General features: G+C 49.9%; 1 protein-coding gene across 4 annotated transcripts in view; it reads right to left on the bottom strand.

Annotated features, from left to right (window-relative positions):
- MYOM2 (myomesin 2) overlaps positions 1-25776 on the bottom strand; it is a 106267-nt gene that overhangs the window by 74831 nt on the left and 5660 nt on the right. For 2 of the 4 annotated variants that reach the window (XM_032413728.1, XM_032413727.1), the window contains 2 exons: positions 21573-21677; positions 1139-1257 (listed from right to left, as the gene is read on the bottom strand). In XM_032413728.1, coding sequence (XP_032269619.1) covers positions 1139-1257; positions 21573-21593 — 140 coding nt within the window. In that variant the 5' untranslated portion in view covers positions 21594-21677. Of the gene's footprint in view, positions 1-1138; positions 8393-21572; positions 21678-25776 lie in introns of all 4 variants that reach the window. The other 2 variants (XM_032413730.1, XM_032413729.1) reach the window with 2 other exon arrangements.

Below are 25776 nucleotides of genomic sequence, written 5' to 3' on the forward strand. Positions count from 1 at the left end.
GCACACGCGTGTCCTCAGAGGGGCGCCTTCACACACGAGCTCCTCTCCTACCCTTGCCATTTTCCACACATGCCCGCGAGTGCCTTCTGCCACGCTTCTGGCCTAATGCCACGATTATATATATCTCAAGGGATCTGAAGCTCCCGGAGGCTGCTGGGAGGGCTGTGGATGTTTGGCTGCTTGTTACAGGGATGGCAACGGAACACAAGGGCCATAGGCAGGTCTAAATATAGGGTGCCGGGGACACGCAAGCCCCGGAGGCCGCAGCACGGCACGCCCGCAGTGTCCTCCGTTGGTCAGCACGGCCGTCCCACGGGCCCGAGTCCACGGACATCTGCGGCCCCAGGCAGCTGTGGCACGTCCCTGAGGACCCTGTGCTTCCGAAGCTGGCAGATCTGTGGCTTCACACGAGCCCCTGATGCCGTGAATACATCTACCTTTCTGCTACATTTATTATTATTGTAGCAAAACTACTGACATCAGCCTCCATGGGATCCTTTTTTTTTTTAAGATTTTATTTATTTGCAAGAGAGAGAATGAGAGACAGAGAGCATGAGAGGGAGGAGGGTCAGAGGGAGAAGCAGACTCCCTGCCGAGCAGGGAGCCTGATGCGGGACTCGATCCCGGGACTCCAGGATCATGACCTGAGCCGAAGGCAGTTGCTTAACCAACTGAGCCACCCAGGCGCCCTAGCCTCCATGTGATCTTTACTTTGCCCCCATGAGCTTCTCTCCCACTAGTATTCTTCCCATTGTCCCTTCTTGCTGCCCTTCTGTGTTGGTGAGTTTTTAGATCCTAGTTCTGCAAAATGTGTGAAGAGGCGCAAAGTCAAAGAGCACTTACTAAAAAGTCTCTGCCTTCATAATCTAAATGAGGGGCTCAGAGCCAGTCTACCGGGATCCACCGGGATCCACCGGGATCTACCGGGATCCCAGCAGTACTCCCACATGTAGTTTCCTGTGCAGCCAGGAGAGCTGAATTTCCCCACCAGTGCGAGGCATGGGCATCAGGGAGCATGCCATCCCTGAGCCCCCCGAACCAGTTCATGTCCAGGCTGCAGGGGACTGGATAAAGCTCCTTTAACACCAGACACCCACGATCAAAGCTCTACTGGTCCAACCGCTGAATTTCAACTTACCTTTTCGCAGCATATTCATCCAGAAGGTACCTTGTCTGAACATTGCGGTACGACTGGTCGAAGTGTTTGTGTCGCTTTTGGTAAAAGGGCACTGTGACAAGCGACATCTTGGTGTGCACCTATGAGCAAAGAGTATGTCAAACAGCGCTGAGCTCCTTCTCAAATGCAGTCCTGCTCCCGCAATTTCTACACCAGCATTTCCAGTTGTTCCAAAGGGGAAAATCAACTTCAATTAGTAACACTCGTTCAGGGGACAGGGGATGGAAGAAACATTATATAAGTGAAAATAATCTCAGGCTACGAGTCTGGATTCCTAGTAAGTTCCCTGGGACCAGATAGAGTGTTTGGTTTGCTTCTATGAAAATCAGGAGACTGGACTATGTTTCTTTTAATAATTAATTGTGAGCTCAACAAATATTTATAGAACACCCAGCTTGTTCAAGGCAACATGAAAAGCAATGTGAGTGATAAGGATAAAAATAAAACACAGATTAGAGAAGTAAACAAATACTTAGAATGCAAGATAAGAGCAGAAGGAGATCCAAACTGCTCTGGGAAGCGAAGAGGGAACACACGTAACAGGACAGAGGGCAGCCAAGCGAGGGCCCCTGAAGGAGGCGATGCTTGAGAAGAGCCTTGACCATGGACAGGCTGACAGGTGGAGATGGGGCGGGGGGCGGGGCATCCCATGAGCAAAGGTAGGAGGCAGGAAAACACAGGATCTCAGGATGCTTCAAGAGACATAACAAGAGATCGCTCTGGAAAGACTGCAACCATACACAGGGGCTTTCAGCGTCTGCCCCGGGAGCCGGGGGTCTTCACTGCTCGAAAGGGGACCTAGAAAGGGAACTTGTCTCCAGGACACTGTCCAGATCCATTCTTCTAAAATCGCATCTCACCGGTTACGTGTAGACTCACATGGCAGGGGTGGGCAGCGAGCAGGGCTGGGGCCAGCAAGAAAGCCGGGGGGATGTGGGCAAGCGAGCACATTTTGGTTAAATTCTCTGGAAACAAGGAATGACTGAGATCCATACTGCAGTGTGGAGTCTGAGAACTGAAGTAGGGCAGGCATTGGACCCCAGGCCATTTGCAGCCTATGCTCACTCAAAATAAATACAGTGCCAACTTAGGGCTTACTCAACTCTCTTTAAATATAACATAGACAGTATTCCTAAATCTCGGTGCGCACTAACTTCCAAAATAAAGGAGCAAAGGAATTCCAAATCTGAGCTCCACTTTTGTCCTTGGTGTTTAAATTAGAATAATCTGCCCCAATTTAAAGAAGGAACTCTAAGGCAAGTCCCCACGGCCCAGCAGTGGACAAGGGGCAGGTGCTGTCCTGAGGTGGGAGAACCTGCACCTGCTCCCTCCAAACCCTGCCGTTCAGCACTTGGAGTGTGCGTTAGAAAGCCAACCAAATACAGACTGTCCTCCAAGTGGACTCCTCATGGCCAATTTCCTGCAGACTGCTATTTCCTAGAAGCACAGAATTACAGAGCTTGGAAAGATCCTTAGGGATTATCCAAACCCCTGTTGTACTGGGGGTGGGGACAGGATGCCAGGGAGGAGAAAGGATTTCCCTAAAAACATGTAGAAAGGGCTGGTCCACCCAGAGGCCATCAGACCTCTATTTCTGGGCCTTTTATACTTTGCCACAGCAATACCAACTTTTCCTCCTAAAAATCAACTAGTCAAGCAACCACCTCATATGCACTGAGGGTCCAGCACGTGTTTTATACACGTTAGCATCAATCTGATGATAAGTATGCAACAGAATGCCGCATTTAATGGAACTCACTGAAAACAGAGCATCTCCGTTCCACCCCAGCTTTGAAAGACGTGTCATAACATGAAGGTCAAGAGCACAGGCTTACATCTGATAGACTTGGGACTGAATTCTGAGCCTGCACAGGGACATGGCCTTGGGTGCCCTTCTCACCTCCGAACTCTGATACTCCATACTGCTTCTATGGAATGCTTGGCACTGTGCTTGGCATGGGGTATCAAACAGCCAAAATTGGTAGCTGTCCCTACCACACTGACTTTGCTGTTGTTGCTATGAAGGGAGTGGTGTAGGTAGGAAAACGTATCTGAAACAAATGCGTCTGGTCACTTTACTATCTGAAATATCCTCAACTGCACCTCAGTGGGTTTTCCAGTGAGTCCATCAAGACGAATCATCAAGAAAAGCCTTCCGCCCATAATGGCAAGCATTCCATTGACTGTCTCTGGAGTCCATGGGTGTGCTGGGGTCAGCTCCCTGAGCTGAAGTCAGACCAGGTTGGGGGATGCGTCTCCGCAGTCTGGGGCAGCCTCCTGTCGCCGACCACACCTGCTCCGACGGAGGAAAAGGCTGCGACAGCGCAGTGAGGAACGCGGCCTGTAGGCGCAATCGTGCCCGTGGTCGCGTCCCGTCTCAGTATCCTCTTACATTTATGCTGAGTTAACCTTCAGGCCTGTTTGCCTTTCTTGGCCAAGGGAAGAGTCCAAAAATGGCCCAGATGATAAGAGAGGATAGGCTATCTTGACATGCTTAAACTGGGGGAGCTCGCACCCCAAAAGAAGGCAAGACACTCTCAGTGGGACCTGTGCTTTTGTTCTGAGTGTGAAAGGTCAGCTTCACTCACAGCCCAGTGAGCCCTGTAACTATTCCGCGGCGTCCTGTCCCATGCTCCACGGACGATCAGCACTCGCCATATCGCTGACCTCAGCCGGCGCGTGCTTGTGCAGCCTGCCAGTCCTCAACGCTTCCTGTGTGAGCAGCGTACGCTTCGTAACAGTTAGCGCCGTGGGGCTGGGATCAAGGGCACGGGGCTCCCGTGCTCCTCACTCTGACCAGAACGCCTGCTGTAGCTTCTTCCCCCACCGAGGCAGCTGGGGGCCACGGCAGTAATAGAACGTCTCTGCATTTATTCCCACCTAATGAAACACCGTGCCGAGGGCCATCACCGTCAGGAGCTTTCGGGGACTCTGCAAATGGGATTATCCTCGCTTCTACCCATCTCTTACTCCACAGACACGTGGAGCACCTGCCCGGGGGCAGCCACACCTGAATCACAGACCACAGCATCTCAAGGACAGGACCATCTCGGAGCCCCCGGCTCCACGGGTGGTAGCAAGCTCCGGTCTCCTAGACAGTGGACCCTTGTGCCCCTGTGTCATCGCCAACCCCCCTCCCCGGCCTGGGCTGGCTTTCCCCAATGCCATGGGCAACCCAGACAGAGCAGCAGGCCCACCGTGCAGCCACGCCCACGTCCAGGCCACTCAGGGAGCCTCACGTCTCAGAGCCTCCCCCATTGTCCCTGAGCACCCCGGAGCTGGAGCAAGGAGCTCTCTTGGAAACCTGCTCCCTGCAGATCAGCACAGGCTTGGCAGCTGCAGCCCGGGATGCAAGGCATTCACCTGAAACCACAGGAGACCCCACAACTGGACATGGATGAGTTCAGTCTGTCCTGGGTGAATGTTGGCCTCCCCTGCGAGGAAACGGAGCTCTGGGGGGCGAAAATCATCCGCCCAGGTCCGTGGTCCGTTGGACACAGAGCCAACGTCCCACCTCGCCGCCCTTCTGACTGCACCCGGCCCACTGCCCCCACCCGTCCCCACCGCTCACGAAGGCTTCCCACACATCTCAGAATGATGACACCAAAGTGAAACGCGAGCCCGTCCTCAAGTACAGGGGACCGTGTGTCTGTGACATGCTCAGACCTAACGCTTTCCTGCGAAGGGTATCCGGAACCCATCTTTCATGCCACCAAGAAGGATTTTAATTCGTGGAAACATTTCAACTACAATGCACTGACTTCCACCTAATAAAAGACACTGTTGTTTATGCACCTAAAAATGTCGAAGTCGATAAACACACAAAATGAAAGCTTTTCAAGAGGAACGAGAAGGATTAGTTGACACACACAGTAGGCCTAGGCCCCCAAGTAACGAAACCCTCGGACCCCAAGACGGGCTCTGCCCAAGCTCGTTGGCACTGGGGTCTACTTGCCCCAAAGCTTTTTCCACACTGCTCAGCACCAAAAGAAATAGTCACTGAGCACAAAATCCTCTTAAAATCACCCTCAATGAGAAATCCTACATGGTGTGACATCTGATTCCTGGCAGCTAAATTTCGGCGGTGTTTCTCAAATAACCTTTCCGAGCCGTGGCAGGAGAGGCAGAGGGCTGTCCTTGCAGCCACAGAGTTCTCGGGCTTCCAAGGACCCTGAGTCCTCCTGTCCTGATGCTCCAGCAGGATCAAATTCGACTGAGCCACCAGATCATGTGCAGCTTCCTGGACAGGAGAACTTTCCAGCAACCCACACAGTTGCCATCATCTCCAATCAGAGACACTGCAGTTTACCCCCGGATTCTCCTTGTCTCAGTAAAGGACCGGCGTCCCTCATTCAGCACTTGCTCCACATACACTCGCTGCAAGTGTAACCCAGACCTGGTTTACTTAAAAATCCATTTAAATGATCTTTGCTCCACTTACTCTGTATGCCTGCGTCACTGGTGCTCGGGAAGCAAGGGTTGAGCCCAGGAGATGGGAAAGTGAAGCCCTCCTAGCCGGAGCCCCACCTCCCCGAGCCCTGCTGCCCTCCCGGGCCTGCCTCCTGGGCGCAGGGCCCCCGCCCCACCACCCTCCCTGCAGGTGCAGCTCCAAGGCCGCGGGGGGGGGGGGGGGGTCGGGCGCCAGGCTCCAGCAGGGGCACCGAGCCGAGGCACTCTGCAGGATGACAGCTCATCAGAAAGCACAGACGAGAAGACAGCTGTGAGGCGCTGTCGGGCTAAGCTGAAAGCCTCAGAGGCTGAGAGCTGCCTTCCTTCCCGGCCCCCAGACACCAGCGTCCAGGGCGATGCTAATGACCTAATGACTCTCTGTCTCTTCAGAAAATAGCCAGTTTTATTCCACACCTTTTCAAATCTGCACAGTGCCCACAGACTCCTTCATGGCCCAGACTCTTGTGAAAGCTCAGACCACAATGATGGGCTCGGGGCCCCCGCAGGGGATGCCTCAGACCTCGGGTGGACGGCCAGGGCTCTGAGGGGACCGCACGTGATGACAGTCCAGATCGTGACCGTGGGAAACAAAGCAAGGCCTGAAATCTAGTCCCAGAAATGCAGACCTCAGGCCGAATCACTGGCTGTCTCCTCTGTGCTTCAGGGAGCATGCTAGCTAACCCTGCCTTCCCCAGAAACAGGTCCACCTGGGAGAGCGGACTGCTCCCAGCCGCAGCACACATTGCTAGTCCTCCTTGCAAAGCCCCAAATCAGAAAAGGAAAGGAGAAAAGAAAACTTACCCAGAGAGAAAGGAAAAAGGCCAAGAGGAGAGAAGCCCTGCCTCGCCCGGCTCACCCACGACGAGGCTCTGGCTGAAGAAGGCAAAGCTATTTCTCCCTCCAAATGCCCAGCCTTCCCTCCCATTTATGGCCTGGGAAGATGCTATATATAGCCACAGGGACGGCCTCGCCCCAAATTCATGACCTGCATCATCAGTCATCAGCCTGATCCTGGGAAGGAAAAGTCAACGAGTTGGAAAAAATGAAAATCAGAAAGTGCCAAGTGTCTGTCCGGAGCCACAGAAGGCGTCTCTCTCCTCTCAGGACAAGAGGGTAGGGCCAACATTCCACCATGCCTGGCTCTCCTCCGACTCTTTTCAATGTTTACGCACAAGTTCTCAGACCTCTTTTCAATCCTGTTGAGCTGCCGGTTCCCCGGACCATTCTCTGGTGCTTCCAGATGAGTCTAAGAGCTGCTCGAATTTGGGGGGGCAGTTTACCACTTGTTGTCCAGAGCACTCAACTCGAGCGATGCGAGTCCCAGAGGAAAGAAAAGGGGGCCTCTTGGGCGGGTTGTGTGTTGGGGAGGTGTTTTGGTTTTGTTTTTATTCCAGAAACTACTCAAGCTTTCACTGGTCTCATGCTGAGGTTAATTTAGCAGGACGGCCTTTCCTAAAAGAGGAGCCGTGCCCAGTCGCCAAGTTACATCTTATTTATAGTTATTAGCACAGATGTGCACTGCATCTAACAACCGGATAATCACAGGGTGTCCATCGTTTTGCACAGCATGTGTCCAAATATAAATCACACAAGCCCGGCATGGCCAGGGGCTGGACCCGGGCACGTGTCACCAAGAGGAGGGGCTGCGTGGGGTGGCCCCGGACCTTAGAATCCAGAGAACTCCGTTCAACCCACAGCTCAGCGTGAAGAGGGTGTGACCGTCGGCCAACTGGTCTACCTCTCCGTTCTCCCCACCTGTAAAACTAGCTTTTGGTTTGTTACAACAGTTAGAGGAAATGCTATGCGGGAAGTGCCCAGGCTCTCGAGAAATCTCCACATTCACATGCATGATGTATCAGGAACATAGCCAAGGACCAGACCAGCAAAAGGAGTCAACGAATGTATCCGTGAAATACTACAAAGATACAGAGCGGGAGTCATTCACGTGACTCATCTGAGAGTCCCGCAAATACTGAATCGGGGGCTACACACTTCTACCTTGTGTCTTCTCCCCTTTAGCACTCCAACGGCCTAGCATTTAATACATGTTCGGTAAAGGGGTATCGAACAAACACAGGCAGTTGGTGTGTTATTTCTGCATATCAGTATCCCTTCCAGAAGGAATCCAGCACTGCCCTCCCCGGTGAGGTCCCGTAGGACCGCCCACCGTGGTCCGCGGCTCCCCGCCCACACACGGGTGGCCCCTCCAGGCAAAAAGGGACGATTATAGGGCCCCATCTCCTATCAAATGGCATCTTGGTCACCTGAGTCCCAGGAAACTAGCCTCTCCTGACAAAACAGTCTCACTTCCAGGGAGAGACCAGAGGCCTACGAGCTCCTCACGGTAAATTTCAGAACTGCCCCAGCCCCTCCTCCAACGCAGGCAGCTCACCTCCGAGGAGGCTGCCTCTTGGAGAGGGTGCTCAGAGCGGCAGAACGCGGAGCTGGGACAGAGCTGGCCCTGATGGGGGAGAGCATCACCGCCATCGGGCAAGACCCTGCCCCACCGCCCGTGAGGTCTCACCTGTGTTAGTGCGGCCAGGACTGTCCTCTGAGGATGAGGCCATGGGCGCCGCACTCGCGTGTGCGTGTGTGCGTGTGTGCGTGTGTGTGTGTGGAACCCGCCGGCCACCAGGAACCCGCCGACGTGCTTGGAGACAGGCAGTGTGGCATTCTCCCCAAGACGTCCCAATCACGGGACAACAAAGTCCCTCTTTGCTGAAGCTCCTTGCAGCGGGGTTTCCGTCCGGCACAACCCGAAGAATCCTGATGGATGCAAAGAAAAAACAATCAGTGATTTTATTTCCAAATCCACCGTGGGAGTTTGCAACGTGCTCAGGAGAAACAAAGTCAGCATCCATGAGAAGTGTCAGATGACGTGGGAACCGCGGTTCGGTGTCTGCTTCATGGGACAAAGTGAAGACCGAAGGACTTAAGTTACAGCGCTGGGCCAAAACTGATGTTTTCAGAAAAATCTATTTGAATATATGAAAAAGGGCAAAATTATTCCAGATATTTTGCTAACTTCCACATATTCTGTTTAGAAAGCAACAAAAACATGGTCTGATGTGTTTTAGAAGATTTCTACCCAGTGGGCGGGATACTCCTGTTTTACGTTACAGAGGATGAGGCCTCACGAGAAAGCAGCATCAGCTCCCGCAGGGCCCGGAAGTGAAGCAGCTCGTCGCGGTGGAAACACACGGCAATGCGGGTGGGCATCTCCAGACTTTCACCCAGCTCTGCCACCGAGTAGCTGCGTGGCCTGTGGAACGTTAGCTCTTATTGCCTCCTCTCTACAGTGGGTCCCGCCACGTCACCCACTGGAGACAGTGTGTGGCCAGCGCTCATCGCGACCCTAACAAACACTGTGGTGAAGGCAGATCTTGGGCGCCAGATCCCACTTAGCCCAGCCCCAAAGCTCCCTGACTCTCCCTAGACTGCTCATCTCTCTGGTGTAGACGGCGTTCATTTCTCCCTGAAGAATTCAGTCCCAGCGTTCGGGCTGCAGTACGACGGGGCTCGCACCCAGCCTGCCCGGCCCCAGCCTGTAGGCTGGACACCCGTGCTGCCCCAGCTTTGCTCCGCTCGCTCCCCAGGAGCTGCCGCCCGCACAGGCCTCACGGGGCCACGTCCACCTCATCACGTCCATGAGGGTCTCAGTACCTTCCCTCCTGCCTGGGGGCCTGTGGGGTTTGAGGCTGCCCACCTGAAGCCAGCCCGCCCACAGCCAGCTTCACGCCTCTGACCTGCGGTAGTAAAACTCTAACAGAGATTCTCTAAAGTGCCATATGGCCGCCTCGGCCTCAGTCCCATTTTAATCTGCTTAAAATATCCAACTTCTGCCTAACAGTTCTTAAGTAAAAAGTTGTACTACCAAAAACAATCTGATTTTAAAAATGGGCAAGTGACTTGAACAGACATTTCTCCAAGGAAGACACACAGATGACCAACAGACACGTGAAAAGATGCTCAACGCCACACATCACCAGGGAAATGCAAATCGGAACGGCGAGCTCTCACCTCACACCTCCCAGAATGGCTTGTGTCAAGCCACAACAGAACCAGAAAATAACAAGCGCCGGTGGGGACGTGAGACGTTAGGACCCTCGTGCGGTGTTGGTGGGAATACAAACTGGTGTGGCCAACCCAGAAAACAGTGTGGAGGCTCCTCAAAAAAATTAAAAAGAGCATTCCTGTATGACCCAGCAATCCCAGTTCTGGCCCTTTATCCAAAAGAACTGAGAGCAGGAGCTTCAGGACATGCCTGCAGCCCCGTGTTCACGGAGCATTATCCACACGGCCAAGGCACGGAAATGACCTACGTGTCCGTCAGTGCATGACTCAGTCAGGAAAATGAGGTGGATACACCCGTTATTCAGCCTGAGAAAGAAGGCTGCCCATCACATGTTACAGCGTGACCCAACCTTGCCGCCGTGTCGGGGGAAGGGACCAGCACAGCGGACACACTGCAAGACTCCTCGCGGGCGGCCTCTAAAGGGGTCGGACTCACAGGAGCAGACGACTGGTGGTTGCCGGGGCCGAGGCGGGAAACGGGGAGGTGCTCCTCAGTCGGAACCGGGAGTCAGTCACGCAGGCTGAACGTGGTCTAGAGATTTCCTGCACAGCAATGTGCACATAGCTAATAATGATATTATGTGGGGGTTTGTTTTGTTTTTTTAATTTATATTCAATTAATTAACATAAAGTGTATCATTACTGTCAGAGGTAGAGGTCAGTGATTCATCAGTTGCATACCACACTCAGTGCTCATCACATCACATGCCCTCCTTCATGCCCGTCCCCCGGTTACCCCATCCCCCAACTCCTCTCCTCCAGGGACCCTCAGTTTGTTTCCTAGAGTTAAGAGTCTCTCATGGGGGTGCACCTGGGTGGCTCAGTTGTTAAGCATCTGCCTTCAGCTCAGGTCATGATCCCAGGGTCCTGGGATCGAGCCCCGCATTGGGCTCCCTGCTCCGCGGGAAGCCTGCTTCTCCCTCTCCCACTCCCCCTGCTTGTGTTCCCTCTCTAGTTGTGTCTCTCTCTGTCAAATAAATAAATAAAATCTTTAAAAAAAAAAAAAAAAAAGAGCTCTCATGGTTTGTCTCCCTCTCTGATTTCATCTTCTTTTATTTTTCCCTCCCTTCCCCCATGCCCCTCTGTTTTGTTTCTTAAATTCCACATATGAGTGAGATCCTATGATAATTGTCTTTCTCTGATTGACTTATTTCCCTTAGATGAATGTTGGTGGTTTTTTTAACAGCACAGAAGAAGTCCTGCGGCCTACAGGTAGTGTGATGAGCCACGGCTTTAGCGTCTCCAGCCACGAGTCCAGTGACGGGCCTGGGGTGCTATAAGCCCCGGCACCGTTAGCGACCCTCGCCCAGCACTGAGGACTGGCATGTGTATCGTCATAACGACCCGGGAAGAACCTGCAGCTCCTTGCGGCGAGATGAGCTACAAAGGTGCAGGCGGTCAGCAGAGCTCTGCTCATGCCGCCTGAGGGGTCTTTGCATTTTGTATGTTTTTGCATTGTTTACGCTGTGATCGTTTCTGACTTTTTGCTCTGGTTGCACCAAGAGCGAGAGACAGCCTTAAACACTTGGTGGAGAGGTTTCTACTTCATTTCCCTGGGTGTCGGGGTCTCAGGAGATCTCCCCACGAAGGGCGTGTTACTAGTTTTATCCTACTTTCTCGTCCTTCACACCCACCTCCTGCCACCTTCCTTCTCTCTGCTCAGCCCTGTTCCTCTGTGCCGGTTCCATCTGCGTCTCCGATCGTTTACGCTCACAGATGGGAACTCAGCGGGAGCAGGTAAGCAATAACTCTTATTCATGGCGGCTCCCAGCCTGCGGGGCTCCAGCATGCAGCACCTGATTCCCACCACCATCCCGCAAGGCAGGGGCAGCGGGAAACAAGTCCTACAGGACTTGAACAGAGCACCTGCCGCGGAGAACGTTCCTATAGCCAGCAGAGGCCACATTCCAACACAGGCTCACACGTCGGACTTCTTGTCCATATTCTCAGGGGCTCCAAACGGCTACCAGAATTTTCTGAGCGCTCTCAAAACAATCCCAACATTTCAGGCAATGAATCAGCCATAGAAAATGTTCTCTTCCCCCACCTAACACGCTATGCAAACGCTGCATATGTGAAATTAGAAAATTTAGAAATACAAAACTCCTATTTCAGCAGCCCCCCTCACTGCCTCTCCTCTCAAAAACTGAAAATACAAAGGTCACAAAAGAGGCACACTTTAGAAAAATGTGTTTTGTGCTTTCCTCTCCCTTCAGAATCCCTTTCTTCCTAAAGATGTATGCCTGCGTGTTCCCTACTCAGAACTGTGAAGGGGTGGCTTAAACCTCAAGAAAGCCACATGGGGGAGGTGAATGAGCCGCTATCCTTCGATGGGAACCTTCTGAAACGTCCATCGTGAGAGTCTGATCTTGTGCAGAGAAAGGAAATACCCCCTTTCTCATCCCCAAGACGCTCAACGGATGTTTCCCTGAGGCCACACTCATCCCACTGACCCACAAAACAGATAACTATCATTCGGAAGAAACCCCCTCCTTGTATTTGGCCCTGAGTCAGTCAAGCACGGGTCCACAAAAGGCCTGGGCTTGGAGACGAGACTTCATTTATCTACTCGCATTATTGCAACTCATGCTTCCACCTACTTCAGGCACATTTTCAGGAAAAGTTAGGAAAAGAAATGCTGGGTTTCTTTAAATTGCTTTTCTGTTTCTGACGTAAGTTTTGCCCTTATTTTGGACTCCCAAGTCAGGTAACCTGGTGCCCCTGTGGAGGCCGATATTAGTACGACTACCAAACTTCCATTGCTGAGTGAAGGTCTCCCGGGCAGCAACACCTTCCTGCTTCTCCCTGATGCCCTTCCCCCCAGATCTGCGCTCAATAAAGGACTCCTGAACTGCCCAACAGACGAACAGGTTAGAGATGGGAGAAACTTACTTTAGCCAACACAATAGTCAATAGCGCTCAGAGCCAAAGGGAGATATCCAGAGTTTACAAAGCGAGGCTATATTTGGCAATTCTTTGCCTCAACTTTATATATGTAGATTTTAAAAAATATATATACTTTATGTATACATACATTAGTATTTACTGAGCATCTACTATGTCTCATGATATCTGCCTGTTTTAATACTCTCATTGACTCTGTGTAGTGGGTAATACATGATACAAGATGTGTGAAGTAGACGTACAGTTGTATACGTGGAAATTGTTCTATTACACTCCTATCCATAACACAATTGCTTCTGGTAGGACAAGCCTCCTACACAGAACAACTAAAAATTCAGATAAAATGTAAATAAGAAAAGAGATGAGAGAGAGAGGATAGATGATAGATAGATAGATAGATAGATAGATGATAGGTGGGTGGATGGACAGATAGATAGACAGACAGACAGGTATATAGGTGGGTGGATGGATGGATAGATGACAACAGATAGATACATAGATAGGTGGATGGATAGATAGATAGATAGATACATGGGTGGATGGATGGATAGATAGATGATAGATAGATAGATAGATAGATAGATAGATAGATAGATAGATAGATAGACAGATACATAGGTGGGTGGGTGGATGGATAGATAGATAGATAGATAGATAGATAGATAGATAGATAGGTATATAGGTGGGTGGATGAATGGATAGATGATGATAGGTAGATACATAGATAGGTGGATGGATGGATAGATAGACAGACAGATACATAGAGGGGTGGATGGATGGATGGATAGATAGATACATAGATAGATGATAGATAGATAGATAGATAGATAGATAGATAGATAGATAGATAGACAGACATATAGGTGGGTGGATGGATGGATGGATGGATGGAGGGATCGATCGATCGATCGGCAGCCAGGATGTGAGGGACAAAGGCCCTAGAGAGAACTGTGTCTTCCTGAATACTGCTTTTCATCTTTGGGCTTTGTCCAACTCTTGGCCAGAAACAGAGACCTGCTCTAAGCAGCGGAGAGAACAGTGGAGTTTTTAGCAATGTCATGGGGCTACTGGAGCCTGAGTCAGACGACGCATCCAGGATTTGAAAGGCCAGGATGAAGGAAAGGGGCGAGGCCCACAGATATGAGCCCAGGGCTCAGCACTGACTTTCACCACAAAGCACTGCAAGAGCAGAAAGCAGACCAACAGTGATTCCATTCCGTGAGACCAGCATTGCTCAGAACCGCACGGTATTTCTTAGGCAGCTTCAGTCATTCAAGTAAAATTCATTAGACAAGAAGACCATTTGTTTCCTACAGCTGCTCTCATGAATTATCGGCATCTTGGTGGCTTAAAACAACGGGAATTTAATCCCTCTCAGTTCTGGAGGCCAGATGTCAAAAATCAGGCTGCCAGGGGACTGGGCTACTCTGAAGGCTCCCGGAGGGATCCTTTCTCGCCTCCTCCAGCTTCTGATGGCTCCCGTTATCCAGCGCTGTGGACCCCGTACTCCAGGCTCGGTCCATCTTCACAGCACCTTTTCTATGTCTGTGTCTTCTTCAACCCTCATCAGGGCACTCACACTGGATTCAGGGCCCACCGTGATCCAGTATGACCTCAGCACAATCCTTAACTAATCATCTCTGTGGAGACTTTATTTCCAAATAAGGTCACATTATTTGTGACCGAAGGACATGAATGGGGTGGAGGGTCAGTGGGGACATTCAACCCAGTACAGAAACCAAGAGGATAAACTAATAATGCAAAAAGATCGCAGATTCCCAAGTCATTGGAGTTATCATATACAATTTAAAATATCTGTGATTACTATGTTCAAGAAAAAAAGATGATAAGATGGAGAATTTCATCAGAGAACAGGATTTTTTTAAGAATTAGCATAGATACTTTTTGTAATTTACTCCTTATCCTTTTTGAAATACTTTATTTTTTAGATTCGTTGTAGGTTCACAGCCAAATTCAAAGTACAGAGAGTTCCCATGTGTCCCTGTCCCCCCCACACGCACAGCCTCCCCCTCCACCAGCACCCCCACCAGACGGTGCATTTGTCACCACTGATGAGCCCGCGTGGACACACCATCATCCCCCAGAGTCCACAGTCTACATCGGGGTCACTGCTGGTGGTGCACGCTCTGTGGTTTGCACAAGTGTGTGATGACACGTACCCACCCTGACAGGGTCACACAGAGTGGTCTCACTGCCCGAAACCCTCTGTGCTCCGCCTGCTCGTCCCTCCCTCCCCCACCCTAACTGCTCTTTTCCTGTCTCCATAGTCTTGCCCTTTCCTGAATGGCAGAGTTGGAATCAGACAGGAGGTTGTCTTTGCTTCTTCGACTTTATGACATGCATTTAAGGTTCCTCTATGTCTTCTCAGGGCTTGAAGGCTCATTGGTTTTTAGTGCTGAATGATATTCCACTGTCCGGATGCACCCCAGTTTATCCAGCACCCACTGGAGGACGTCTTGCTGGCTTCCAAGTTTTGGCAATTATGAATAAAGCTGCGATAAGCAACCATGTGCAGGGTTTTATGTGAATATAAATTTTCAGCTCACGAAACTTATTTTCATGGGTTTTCAACTCAACAGCACCACTGCTGGTTCACATGGTAAGAGTGTGTTTACTTTTGTGAGAAACCACCAAACAGTCCTCCAAAGTGGCAGCACCACTGGGCACTCCACCAGCAGTGAGCGCCGCTCCACGCTCTCACCAGTATGGGGTGTGGTCGGCGCTCTGGATTTGGGCCGTTCTCAGAGGTGAGCGGTGATGGCTCATCATTGTCTTAATTTACATTTCCTTGATGAAGCGTGACGTGGGGCACCTTTCCAAATGCCCACTTGCCATCCGTTATCCTCCTTGGGGAGGTGTCCAAGTCCTTTGCCCGTTTTTTAATCAGGTTTTTCATCTTCTTGTTGAGTTTTAAGAGTTCTTTATAGATGTTAGATAACAGTCCTTTATCACCTATGTCTTTTGCAAATATTTGTCCCCAACTGTGACTTTCTGCCCAATCTCTTCATGTTGTTCTTCACAGCGCACAAGTTTTTCATTTTAATGAAATCCAGCTGATCGATTATTTCTGTCATAGATCATACCTTTGGTGCTGTGTCTAAATGTCATCTCCATACTCAAAATCATCTCGATTTTCTCCTAGAACTGATTTTTTTTAAAGGATAAAATGAAAATTCTAGAACTGGCAAATACAACCAATGGTAAGAACTTAACAAAGAGCTTCAACAACTCAACAACATTCCCTCACTCTCCCTCTGTGCCTACGGCCCACATGCCCTCCTGTGCGTGGACTCTGCTCCCTCGTGTGCAGAAATCCCCGAGCTCACAGAGGGTCTGGAGCGCTCTGGGCGCCCATCAACCAGGAGGGCGCTCTCCTCGTTCATGCGACATCCGCACTGACTCAGCAGTGCATCCAAATCAGCCCCATGAGGAAGGCTGCTCTCAGGGGTCAGTGAGGCCCAGGAGGGGGGACACAGATTGAACACGAGAAATAACAGAAAATGTTAGGAAGATCCAAGTCAAATTTTTATATGTGAAAACTGCCGTGTCTAAGGTTTTCTTAATGTGCTGATGGCATTACCAGCATCTTATTTCAGAAGAAAAGTTCAGTGACTATATTGGAAATGTAACAAGAGGAAATGTGCAAAATAAAATACTAAGAGAAAAAAGACAGGGAAAATGTAAGGAGCATCATCAGAGACCCGAAGGAGAGGCCGAGATGGATTCATACACCTGAAACTAGTCCCCAAAGGAGGAGGGACTGGACAGAAGGACGGATTTGAAGAAATACTTGCCAAAATCTTTCTAAATGTGTTGAAAACGGTGACCCCACAGAATTAAGAAGCTCAGCAAACACCAAGCTCAGGAAACATTAATAAAACCAGGTCACACCATAATCAAATTGCTTAAAACCAGCAATTCTGAGGAAAGCTTAAAAGCAAGACACGGAACAGACAGATTCTACATAGATGAGAACGACAGCAGGCTTTCCGTCAGAAGCAACGCAAAGCAGAGGACTGTGTCCCACAAACAATCTCCCCAGAAAGGCAGGCCAGTGGCCAGGCAGAGACCCCGCGTCGGGGGCGCCCCTCCAGCCACACACCCACCCGGGGCCAGCGAGGCCGAGCAGGGCGCCTGGCCCCCACCCCCTTGGCACCCGGAGCCAGCAGCCCCTTCCCGGGCCAGCATGGGGTCCACCAAGGCCCACTGTCACCACACAGGAGTTAAATAGACTCCAGGGTCCCCTAACCTCACATCCGCACCCTGGTTTTAATGCAAACTCACTCCCCCTCATTTCGTGCAAATAACCTCTCCTCCTCCCTGGGGTCCCCAGCCCCCGCCCCCCACACCTGCTGGGGGGCCTCTTTCACCCCTGGGCTCTCCCCCACTGCTTCTCAGCGCCCCACGGGACACGTTCCCACGCCCTCAAACATCCTCCAACCTCCCAGTCCCCTTTCTCGGCCACACCTTCCGCTGCAACCACCGACCTGTCCTTCCAGCCAGACTGTGGAAGGAGCCATGTGTACCCCTACGTTTTCCCATGTATTCACTGTCCCAAGCCCTTTGTCTAGTCCAGCCCACCTTCCACTCCTGCCACATCATGCCCCCAGATAGCTCCAAGTCGCCCATGACCTCTGTGTCACCAAATCCAGAGGACTCGTTCTGCTCTGGGGCGGTGGGCCTCTCCCACCCTCTGACCCCGCCGTCGGCCGCCTGCCTGGAGTCCCTGCGCTCCGGGTGTCTGTCCCCACCTCCGGCCCCTCCAGGACATCTGTCGTGCCTCTCCCTTCTCGTTCTGCCCTCCCCCAGACCACCTGGTCCACAGCCAGGCCGCGGCTTCTAGAGGCGCGAGTCTTCGACCCCCAGCAGCCTCTCCAACTCCTCCTGAAGATCAGGCGGAACCTCAAACTCTACAAGTCAAAGCCCGCACCCGGGCTCTCCCTGCTGCCCCCCATCCGTGTCCCCTACCCCTGAGTGGCAGAGGCCCACATGGTCCTGAGCACCGTCCCCCCGGGTCCCCCTGCACCTGCTACCTCCTTCTTACACACCACCGTGGTACCAGCTCACGGGGCCACCTCGCCCCGGCCCCTGGCGGCCGCCGCCTCCCCCACAGTCTCCAGCTCACTGCGGGGCCTTCTCCAAACCCCGGCCCACGTGGGGGTCTCAGAGCGCACCCCGCAGAGCCACCCCTGTCTCCCACACCACCCCACCGGGCCCTGGGGTCTTCAGGGCCTGGTCCTTCCTATGGGAGCACTTTCCACACCGGCCTCCCGTCTCCCAGTTGACCCCCCGTCAGACTCCACCTCAAACACCAATTCCTCAGGTGCCTTTTCCCACCCCAAGTTAAGTGAGGGTCCTCTGCTCACATCCCCCAAAGGCACGTTTCTTTCTTCCAGAGCCCTGTGTCGACTGGTGACCACACACTCCTTGTGGCCACAGCCTGGCTCAGCCTTCTCACCAGCCACTCGGCGGACACAGCACGGAACCAGAGACACATTTCAACCAATACCCACTTCCTGAGTGAATAAACCAGACGAGTCAGCTAAGGGGCCTACTTCTGTCTTAACAAGAAACCGAGTATGATAACACATCAAAGCAACTAGATTGCTTGGTATTTGGGCGTTACTCAATGTTCTGTAATGGAGCCCGAAGTTTTTCCGTATTTTGTAAATCAAAACATAGCCTAGGAAACCTGGCAGGAGACCTGAGCTATGTACCTAGTAGATGTCATACGTGCGTTCTGCCTGGCGTGACCTCCGTCATCACCCCAACAAGGTGAGGGTGTTGGGAGCCGCAGGTCCAGGGCCGTGGAAACACGAGCCCCGCTAACTCAGCGGGGACAAGGTGCTCCTGGGCCCGTTACAGGACAGACATTGTCTCCACGGAGAGGAAACCCACAGGGCCTACGAGGCCCGGGTATGAGAAGGGAAAGCTAAAACTGAGGTCATTTGTAGTTCGTACAGTCAACCGCGGATTTCTGCATCTCGATAAAATTCAAGATGAGCTTTGAGCGACGGACAGAAGTGCCGGGTCATTATACTGCGCCCCTGAAACTAACATAACACGGTACGTTAATTATGCCTCACTTTAACAAAAAGGTTAAAATGTGACCCCAATGCAATATTCATGCTTATGTTTAAAACTGTGAGAAGCACCCATCTGCGAGGATCAAAACCATCCAACTGCCATTTTTCTAAACTAACTGTACCCAGGGATCAAAGACTTGTGTAGAGACAGAAGTGGGTTCAGATCCACCCCGAGTCTGACCGAAATACTACCTTGCACATCAGAGAAAAGCAACAAGCACCTTTTTTTATCCTGTAGATTCTATTTACAGGTTTCTATTTACAGACATGGCCCTCCATTAGTGGGAAGCTTATCTCAACGATGTCATTGAATAATCTCGAAGAGCCTAGTGTGGCTGAGATCTGGCCACAGAGCCCGGGCCGGCTGCTAAATTCGCTAATCTGCTGTCAAAGCTTCGGGACCCAGGCACCGTCTCTCCGACCGCCCCGGGCCTTGGCTTCCCCATTTGTAAAGCGAGAGTCTGGATGACATGATCCTGGTTTAAGCCCCCATACGCTACGATTCCAAGCCGGAATGATCATGCCCAGGGCCAGGAGCACTACTGCACAGGGACGGGGTCACCAGCTGCCTGGCTCGGGATGGGATCCAGGAAAAGGCCCCACAGCAGCGGTCAGCCGCGCCAAGAGGATTCCGTTCTGAAAGCGCTTAATGGCTTCGGGATTACCAGCAATGCGGCCCGGCCCTGTGCCTGTAAGGACAGGGGTTGTAATAAAATAAAAATGGACGGAGGGCACGCAGGTACGTTGGGCCGGCGGGGCCGGGCCTGCCCTCGTGGAGCAGGGGACAAGCCATGAGCCCCTGGGCTCCGCGGACGGTGGGGCTGCTGATAGGAAGTCGGCCGCCCAGGAGGACTCTCGGTCCTGGACGGAACCTCGGCTATCACCCCGCCCACTGCCCTTGCTTTACCCCCACGCACGCAGAGATCGAAGACCACACAGATTTTAAAAAAGAAAAAACTGTCCAGCGTTACACGGCTATGCAGAGAGTTTGAACTAGAATTTAAATACCTTGATTTCTAGCCCCTCACTATTTAGCCCCGAGGGAGGGGTGGTTCCCAGGTCAAGGTCAAGGTGAAGGCCAGGGTCCAGTTCAGCACAGGACTGTGGCCAAAGCCCCAGGGTGAGTGGTGGGGTCATTTGCAGATGGGTCGAGTCAGCTGAGATGCTGCTAGGCTCGATGCACAGAGACATAGGCTCTAGGGGCAAATTCTCCCTAAATCCATGGAAGTCAGAAACAGTCACTAGAACCCAGTGTCACTTCACTGGCACTTCTAGTCCCAGCTTTGTGGTCTGCCTGCCCCTCGTTCCTCAGAGCACGCTCTAGTGCGGCCGGGGGCTTGGGTGGTAAGATCGGGACCTTTGCACAAGGCATGGAAACATTCCCCTGGGGCGTTACCTCTGTGTTTGCTTGAGATTGAGTCTGCTGGTGTTTGTTTGCCTCGGTCTTCCGCTGCTGGCCCACGAAAACTTTAAGACCCTGCCATTAACAGCTGTCCCCAATTCTCCCAGTGCAATAAGATCACCGCTTTGTCCGCCCACATAAAGATGTGGGATGAAGGACTTTTCTTCTCAGGGTTAAACGAAGGTCCAGACAACACTCACCCATCATCCTTAGCTAAGCTTCTGAATGTGCCCTGGTTTCGCGTGAGGCCAGCCCAGCTGCTGAGGCCCGGCTCTCCAGCACTCTCAGGAACTGGGTCCTCACCCGGTCCCGGACTCTTCGACTCTGTTTGGTGCAACGGACCTTGCCGTCACAGGGGCCTCTTGCCCCGAGGGGACCCCAGCACCGTGCACGAGCTGCTAGCCAGTTCGTCTGGGTCCACTGCCATCATTCCAAGGTACCTATTTAGCCACAGGCAAACTGACTAGCAGAATCCGATAATAATGACTAAATGGCCATATATTTGGTACAGGACTGACGTCCAAAGCTTGCATCCCAGGGGCTGACACTGATGAGCTCTGTGACACTGGGTAACACATGAATGCAGTTTCTTCAACAAGTCAGTGAGAATGAAGTAGTCAAACAAATTAATCACTAAGATCTACCTCACCTCCAAATGTCCGTGGTTTAGGATCCAAACTTGGACCTATTAATAAACACTCTGGGGCAATAGGCAGGTACCTACTGTCACCCTGGGATGGGTAATTTCCATGTGCCTGGCCGGGCTCAGCCAGGGCAGCTGGTGAAACCAGGCCTCTGGGGTGTCTATGAATCACGACATTGAGTAAAGACACCCCCCACCCCGCCGTCTGAAAGGCAGGTGGGCATCATGCAATCGCTGAGGCCTGGACAGAACCAAAGGAGGAGAAGGAAAGTCCCCTCCCTCTGCAGGGCTGAGAGCTGGGACAGCGTCTCTGCCCACCCCTGACATCCTCGCTCCTGGGCCCTCCCACTCGGGACGTTCCCCGTGGCTTTCCTGGGGTCAGGCCTTCAGCCTCGGATGGAGTTCCGGCACCAGCTGGCCCCGGCATCCAGCTCACGGACGGCAGATCGGGGGGCTTCCCGGCCCCCACAATCACGGGAGCCCGTTCCCGTGATAAGTCTCTCACGTCCATCTATCCGTCGATTGACCCGTCCGTCTGCATCTGACCGGTTCTCTTTCTTCGCAAGACACGATCACACACCCGAGTTGTAATCGCCTCACGATAAGCATCCAGGAGTGGGGGGGGGCACTCGTCCCTGTGGACCGTGGAGAACAAGGACTCAGGAGCAACGAGGCACAGACGTGAGACACAGGAGGGGAAGGCTCTCTGCGATGCCGCTGGTCTGTCTCCAAAACGCTAGGAGTTTTGCTGAGTTCACATCATTCTGCCTCTTTTCCCCTTGAGCTCTGTAGTTTGTTATTTTCCTCTATACTTACATGGAGCTTCCATGGAATCATGTCACGAAACTTGGGCTTTCGAATGTCACTCTTCTTAAAAGCACTTCTTCTATTAGCACAGAACTTCCTCGCTTACAGAAGACTCTGCAGAAAAAAAAAAAAAAAAATACACGTAATACACCAGGAGCAAAATATCCTCAGTTAACAGAGAGGTTATTTAGATAAAATTCTCATTGCAGCCAATTAGACATAAAACTGCAGATCACAACGCTAGGGCCCAAGGACACTGGATTATTCAGCAATTAAAACATGACCTTCCCGAGTTAAATTTGGGACTGATTTTAGAAAACTGAGTAACTTTTAAATGTGTACATAAACAAATTATTACTATTCCAGCCTGGGAGAGGCAGAAACTAGTCTCCTTCTCTTCTTGTAGTTCACCATTACCCCTGGGCCTGGCATACAATACACACCCAGTAAGTATTCCTTGATTTGGTTGTTGAAAAGAAAGGAAATGGTGTTAAGACATGTGGTCAAGTCAGGAACGGAAACTGCTTTAAAACTATGAAAAGTAAAAATGAAGGATCAGCCATTAACAGTTTTGATGTACAAATGAAATGGTATAAAGTATCAAAAATTAACCCTATATCAATATTTATTATCCTCTGACTCAAATCATTCCAGATCTTGAATTCAACATTACATTTTATTTTTAATTATCTGAGATTGTCATGTATTATTCCTTCCCTCTAAACTTTCTCGAACTTTTTGGCCAGACACTTTAGGAGCCCTAGGCACCCTTGAACATTATTGATAACCCAAACAGCTTTTATTTATGTAGGTCGTATCTACCTGTGCTTACCACACCAGAAATTTAAGCTGAGAAATTTTTATAATATGTATTTACGGATTCACTTTAAAGTAAAAAAAAATGAAACACCTGTTAGAGGTTAACACAAGCAACATATTTGTGAAAAATAACTATATTTCTGGAAACAAGAAAACAGCTAGAGCGCCTGGTCAGCCTCCTGGGAAGTTCTGGCCCTTCGAGGCTCTGGGAATCTTGCCAAAGGGAGAATTCAACTTGTAGCCACTAGATGGAGCTGCGAGCCACCAGAACCATCCGTGTCCTTCTAAGGGGGGAAAACAATCTACTAATATCAATAACTTTGAGAAGAAACCCAAAACCACTTTGTAAGACAGAGGAAAAACATTACAAACAAATTTAAATAATTTTATTACCAACCATCTTTTGCAATTTTAGAAAAAAGATTATATTAATCCTAACTTGACTCCATCTGGTCATAGTAATAGTATTTAACCAAAAATACATCAGTATAAAAAAAAAATCTTCAAGTTGAGTAATGGCAGGTTAGTTATTTGTAACAACTCCAACACTGAAAGTAAATCTTGGAATATCTGAAGGTATGTGTATGCGTGTGTACACACTGGGATAGTTAACTTTATTTTTATTTATTTATTTATTTATTTATTTATTTATTTATTTATTGTTATGTTAGTCACCATGCAGTACATCATTAGTTTTAGATGCAGTGTTCCATGATTCATTGTTTGTGCATAACACCCAGTGCTCCATGCAGAACGTGCCCTCCTCAATACCCATCACCGGGCTGACCCATCCCCCACCCCCCTCCCCTCTAGAACCCTCAGTTTGTTTCTCGGAGTCCGTAGTCTCTCATGGTTCTTCTCTCCCTCCGATTTCCTCCCCCTTCATTTTTCCCTTCCTTCTCCTAATGTCCTCCATGCTATTCCTTATGTTCCACAAATAAGTGAAGCCATATGATAATTGACTTTCTCTGCTTGACTTATTTCACTTAGCATAATCTCCTCCAGTCCCATCCATGTTGATGTACAAGTGGGGTATTCATCCTTTCTGATGGCTGAGTAATATTCCATTGTATATATGGACCACATCTTCTTTATCCATTCATCTGTTGAAGGGCATCTCTGCTCTTTCCACAGTTTGGCTATTGCGGACATTGCTGCTATGAACATTGGGGTGCATATGGCCCTTCTTTTCACTACATCTGTGTCTTTGGGGTAAATACTCAGGAGTGCAATTGCTGGGTCATAGGGTAGCTCTATTTTTAAATTTTTGAGGAACCTCCACACTGTCTTCCAAAGTGGCTGTACCAACTTGCATTCCCACCAAGAGTGTAAGAGGGTTCCCCTTTCTCCACAACCTCTCCAACATTTGTTGTTTCTTGCCCTGTCCATTTTTGCCATTCTAACTGGTGTAAGGTGGTATCTCAATGTGGTTTTGATTTGAATTTCCCCAATGGCTAATGATGATGAACATTTTTTCATGTGTCTGTTAGCCATTTGTATGTCTTCTTCAGAGAAGTGTCTGTTCACGTCTTCTGCCCACTTTTTGACTGGATTATTTGTTTTTTGGGTGTTGAGTTTGAGAAGTTCTTTATAGATCTTGGATACCAGCCCTTTATCTGTAGTGTCATTTGAAAATATCTTCTCCCATTCTGTGGGTTGCCTCTTTGTTTTATTGACTGTTTCCTTTGCTGTGCAGAAGCTTTTTATCTTGATGAAGTCCCAAAAGTTCATTTTTTTGCTTTTGTCTCACTAGCTTCTGGAGATGTATCTTGAAAGAAGTTGCTGTGTCTGATGTCAAAGAGGTTACTGCCTATGTTCTCCTCTAGGATTTTGATGGATTCCTGTCTCACATTGAGGTCTTTCATCCACTTTGAGTTTATCTTTGTGAATGGTGTTAGAGAATGGTCGAGCTTCATTCTTCTGCATGTGGCTGTCCAATTTTCCCAGCACCATTTATTGAAGAGACTGTCTTTTTTCCATTGCATATTTTTTCCTGCTTTGTCAAAGATTATTTGACCATAGAGTTGAGGGTCCATATCTGGGCTCTCTATTCTGTTCCATTGATCTATGTGTCTGTTTTTGTGCCAGTACCATACTGTCTTGGTGATCACAGCTTTGTAATATAGCTTGAAATCAGGCAACGTGATGCCCCCAGCTTTGTTTTTCTTTTTCAACATCTCCTTGGCGATTCAGGGTCTTTTCTGATTCCATACAAATTTTAGAATTGTTTGTTCCAGCACTTTGAAAAATGGCATTGGAATTTGGATCAGGATGGCATTGAAGGTGTAGATTGCTCTGGGTAGCATCGACATTTTAACAATGTTTATTCTTCCGATCCATGAGCATGGAATATTTTTCCATCTTTTTGTGTCTTCTTCAATTTCTTTCATGAGTGTTTTGTAGTTCCTAGAGTATAGATCCTTTACCTCTTTGGTTAGGTTTATTCTGAGGTATCTTATGGTTTTTGGTGCTATTGTAAATGGAATCGTTTCTCTAATTTCTCTTTCTACAGTTGCGTTGTTAGTGTATAAGAAAGCAACTGATTTCTGTGCATTGATTTTGTATCCTGCCACATTACTGAATTGCTGGATGAGTTCTAGTAATTTGGGGGTGGAGTCTTTTGGGTTTTCCACATAAAGTATCGTGTCATCTGCGAATAGAGAGAGTTTGACTTCTTCTTTGCCAATTTGAATACCTTTTATTTCTTTTTGTTGTCTGATTGCTGTTGCTAAGGACTTCTAGTACTATGTTGAACAACAGTGGTGAGAGTGGGCACCCTTGACGTGTTCCTGATCTTAAGGGAAAGGCTCTCAGCTTTTCCCCATTGAGGATGATATTCGCTGTGGGTTTTTCATAGATGGATTTTATGAACTTGAGGAATGTTCCCTCTATCCCTTTAGTGTGAAGAGTTTCAATCAGGAAAGGATGTTGTATTTTGTCAAATGCTTTTTCTGCATCAATTGAGAGGACCATATGGTTCTCCCTCCTCTTATTAATGTGTTCTATCACATTGATTGATTTGCGAATGTTGAACCACCCTTGCATCCAGGGGATAAATCCCACTTGGTCGTGGTGGATGATCCTTTTAATGTATTGTTGGATCCTATTAGCTAGGATTTTGTTGAGGATTTTGGAATCCACATTCATCAGGGAAATCGGTCTGAAATTCTCCTTTTTGATGGGGTCTTTGCCTGGTTTGGGGATTAAGGTAATGCTGGCCTCATAGAATGAGTTTGGAAGTTTTCCTCCTGTTCCTATTTCTTGAAACAGCTTCAGTAGAATAGGTATTATTTCTTCTTTGAATGTTTGGTAGAATTCCCCAGGGAATCCATCAGGCCCTGGACTCTTGTTTTTTGGGAGGTTTTTGATCACTGCTTCAATCTCGTTACTGGTT

The sequence above is a fragment of the Phoca vitulina genome, unplaced genomic scaffold (genome assembly GCF_004348235.1).
Source record: "Phoca vitulina isolate PV1807 unplaced genomic scaffold, GSC_HSeal_1.0 scaffold15, whole genome shotgun sequence".
Lineage (NCBI taxonomy): Eukaryota > Metazoa > Chordata > Mammalia > Carnivora > Phocidae > Phoca > Phoca vitulina.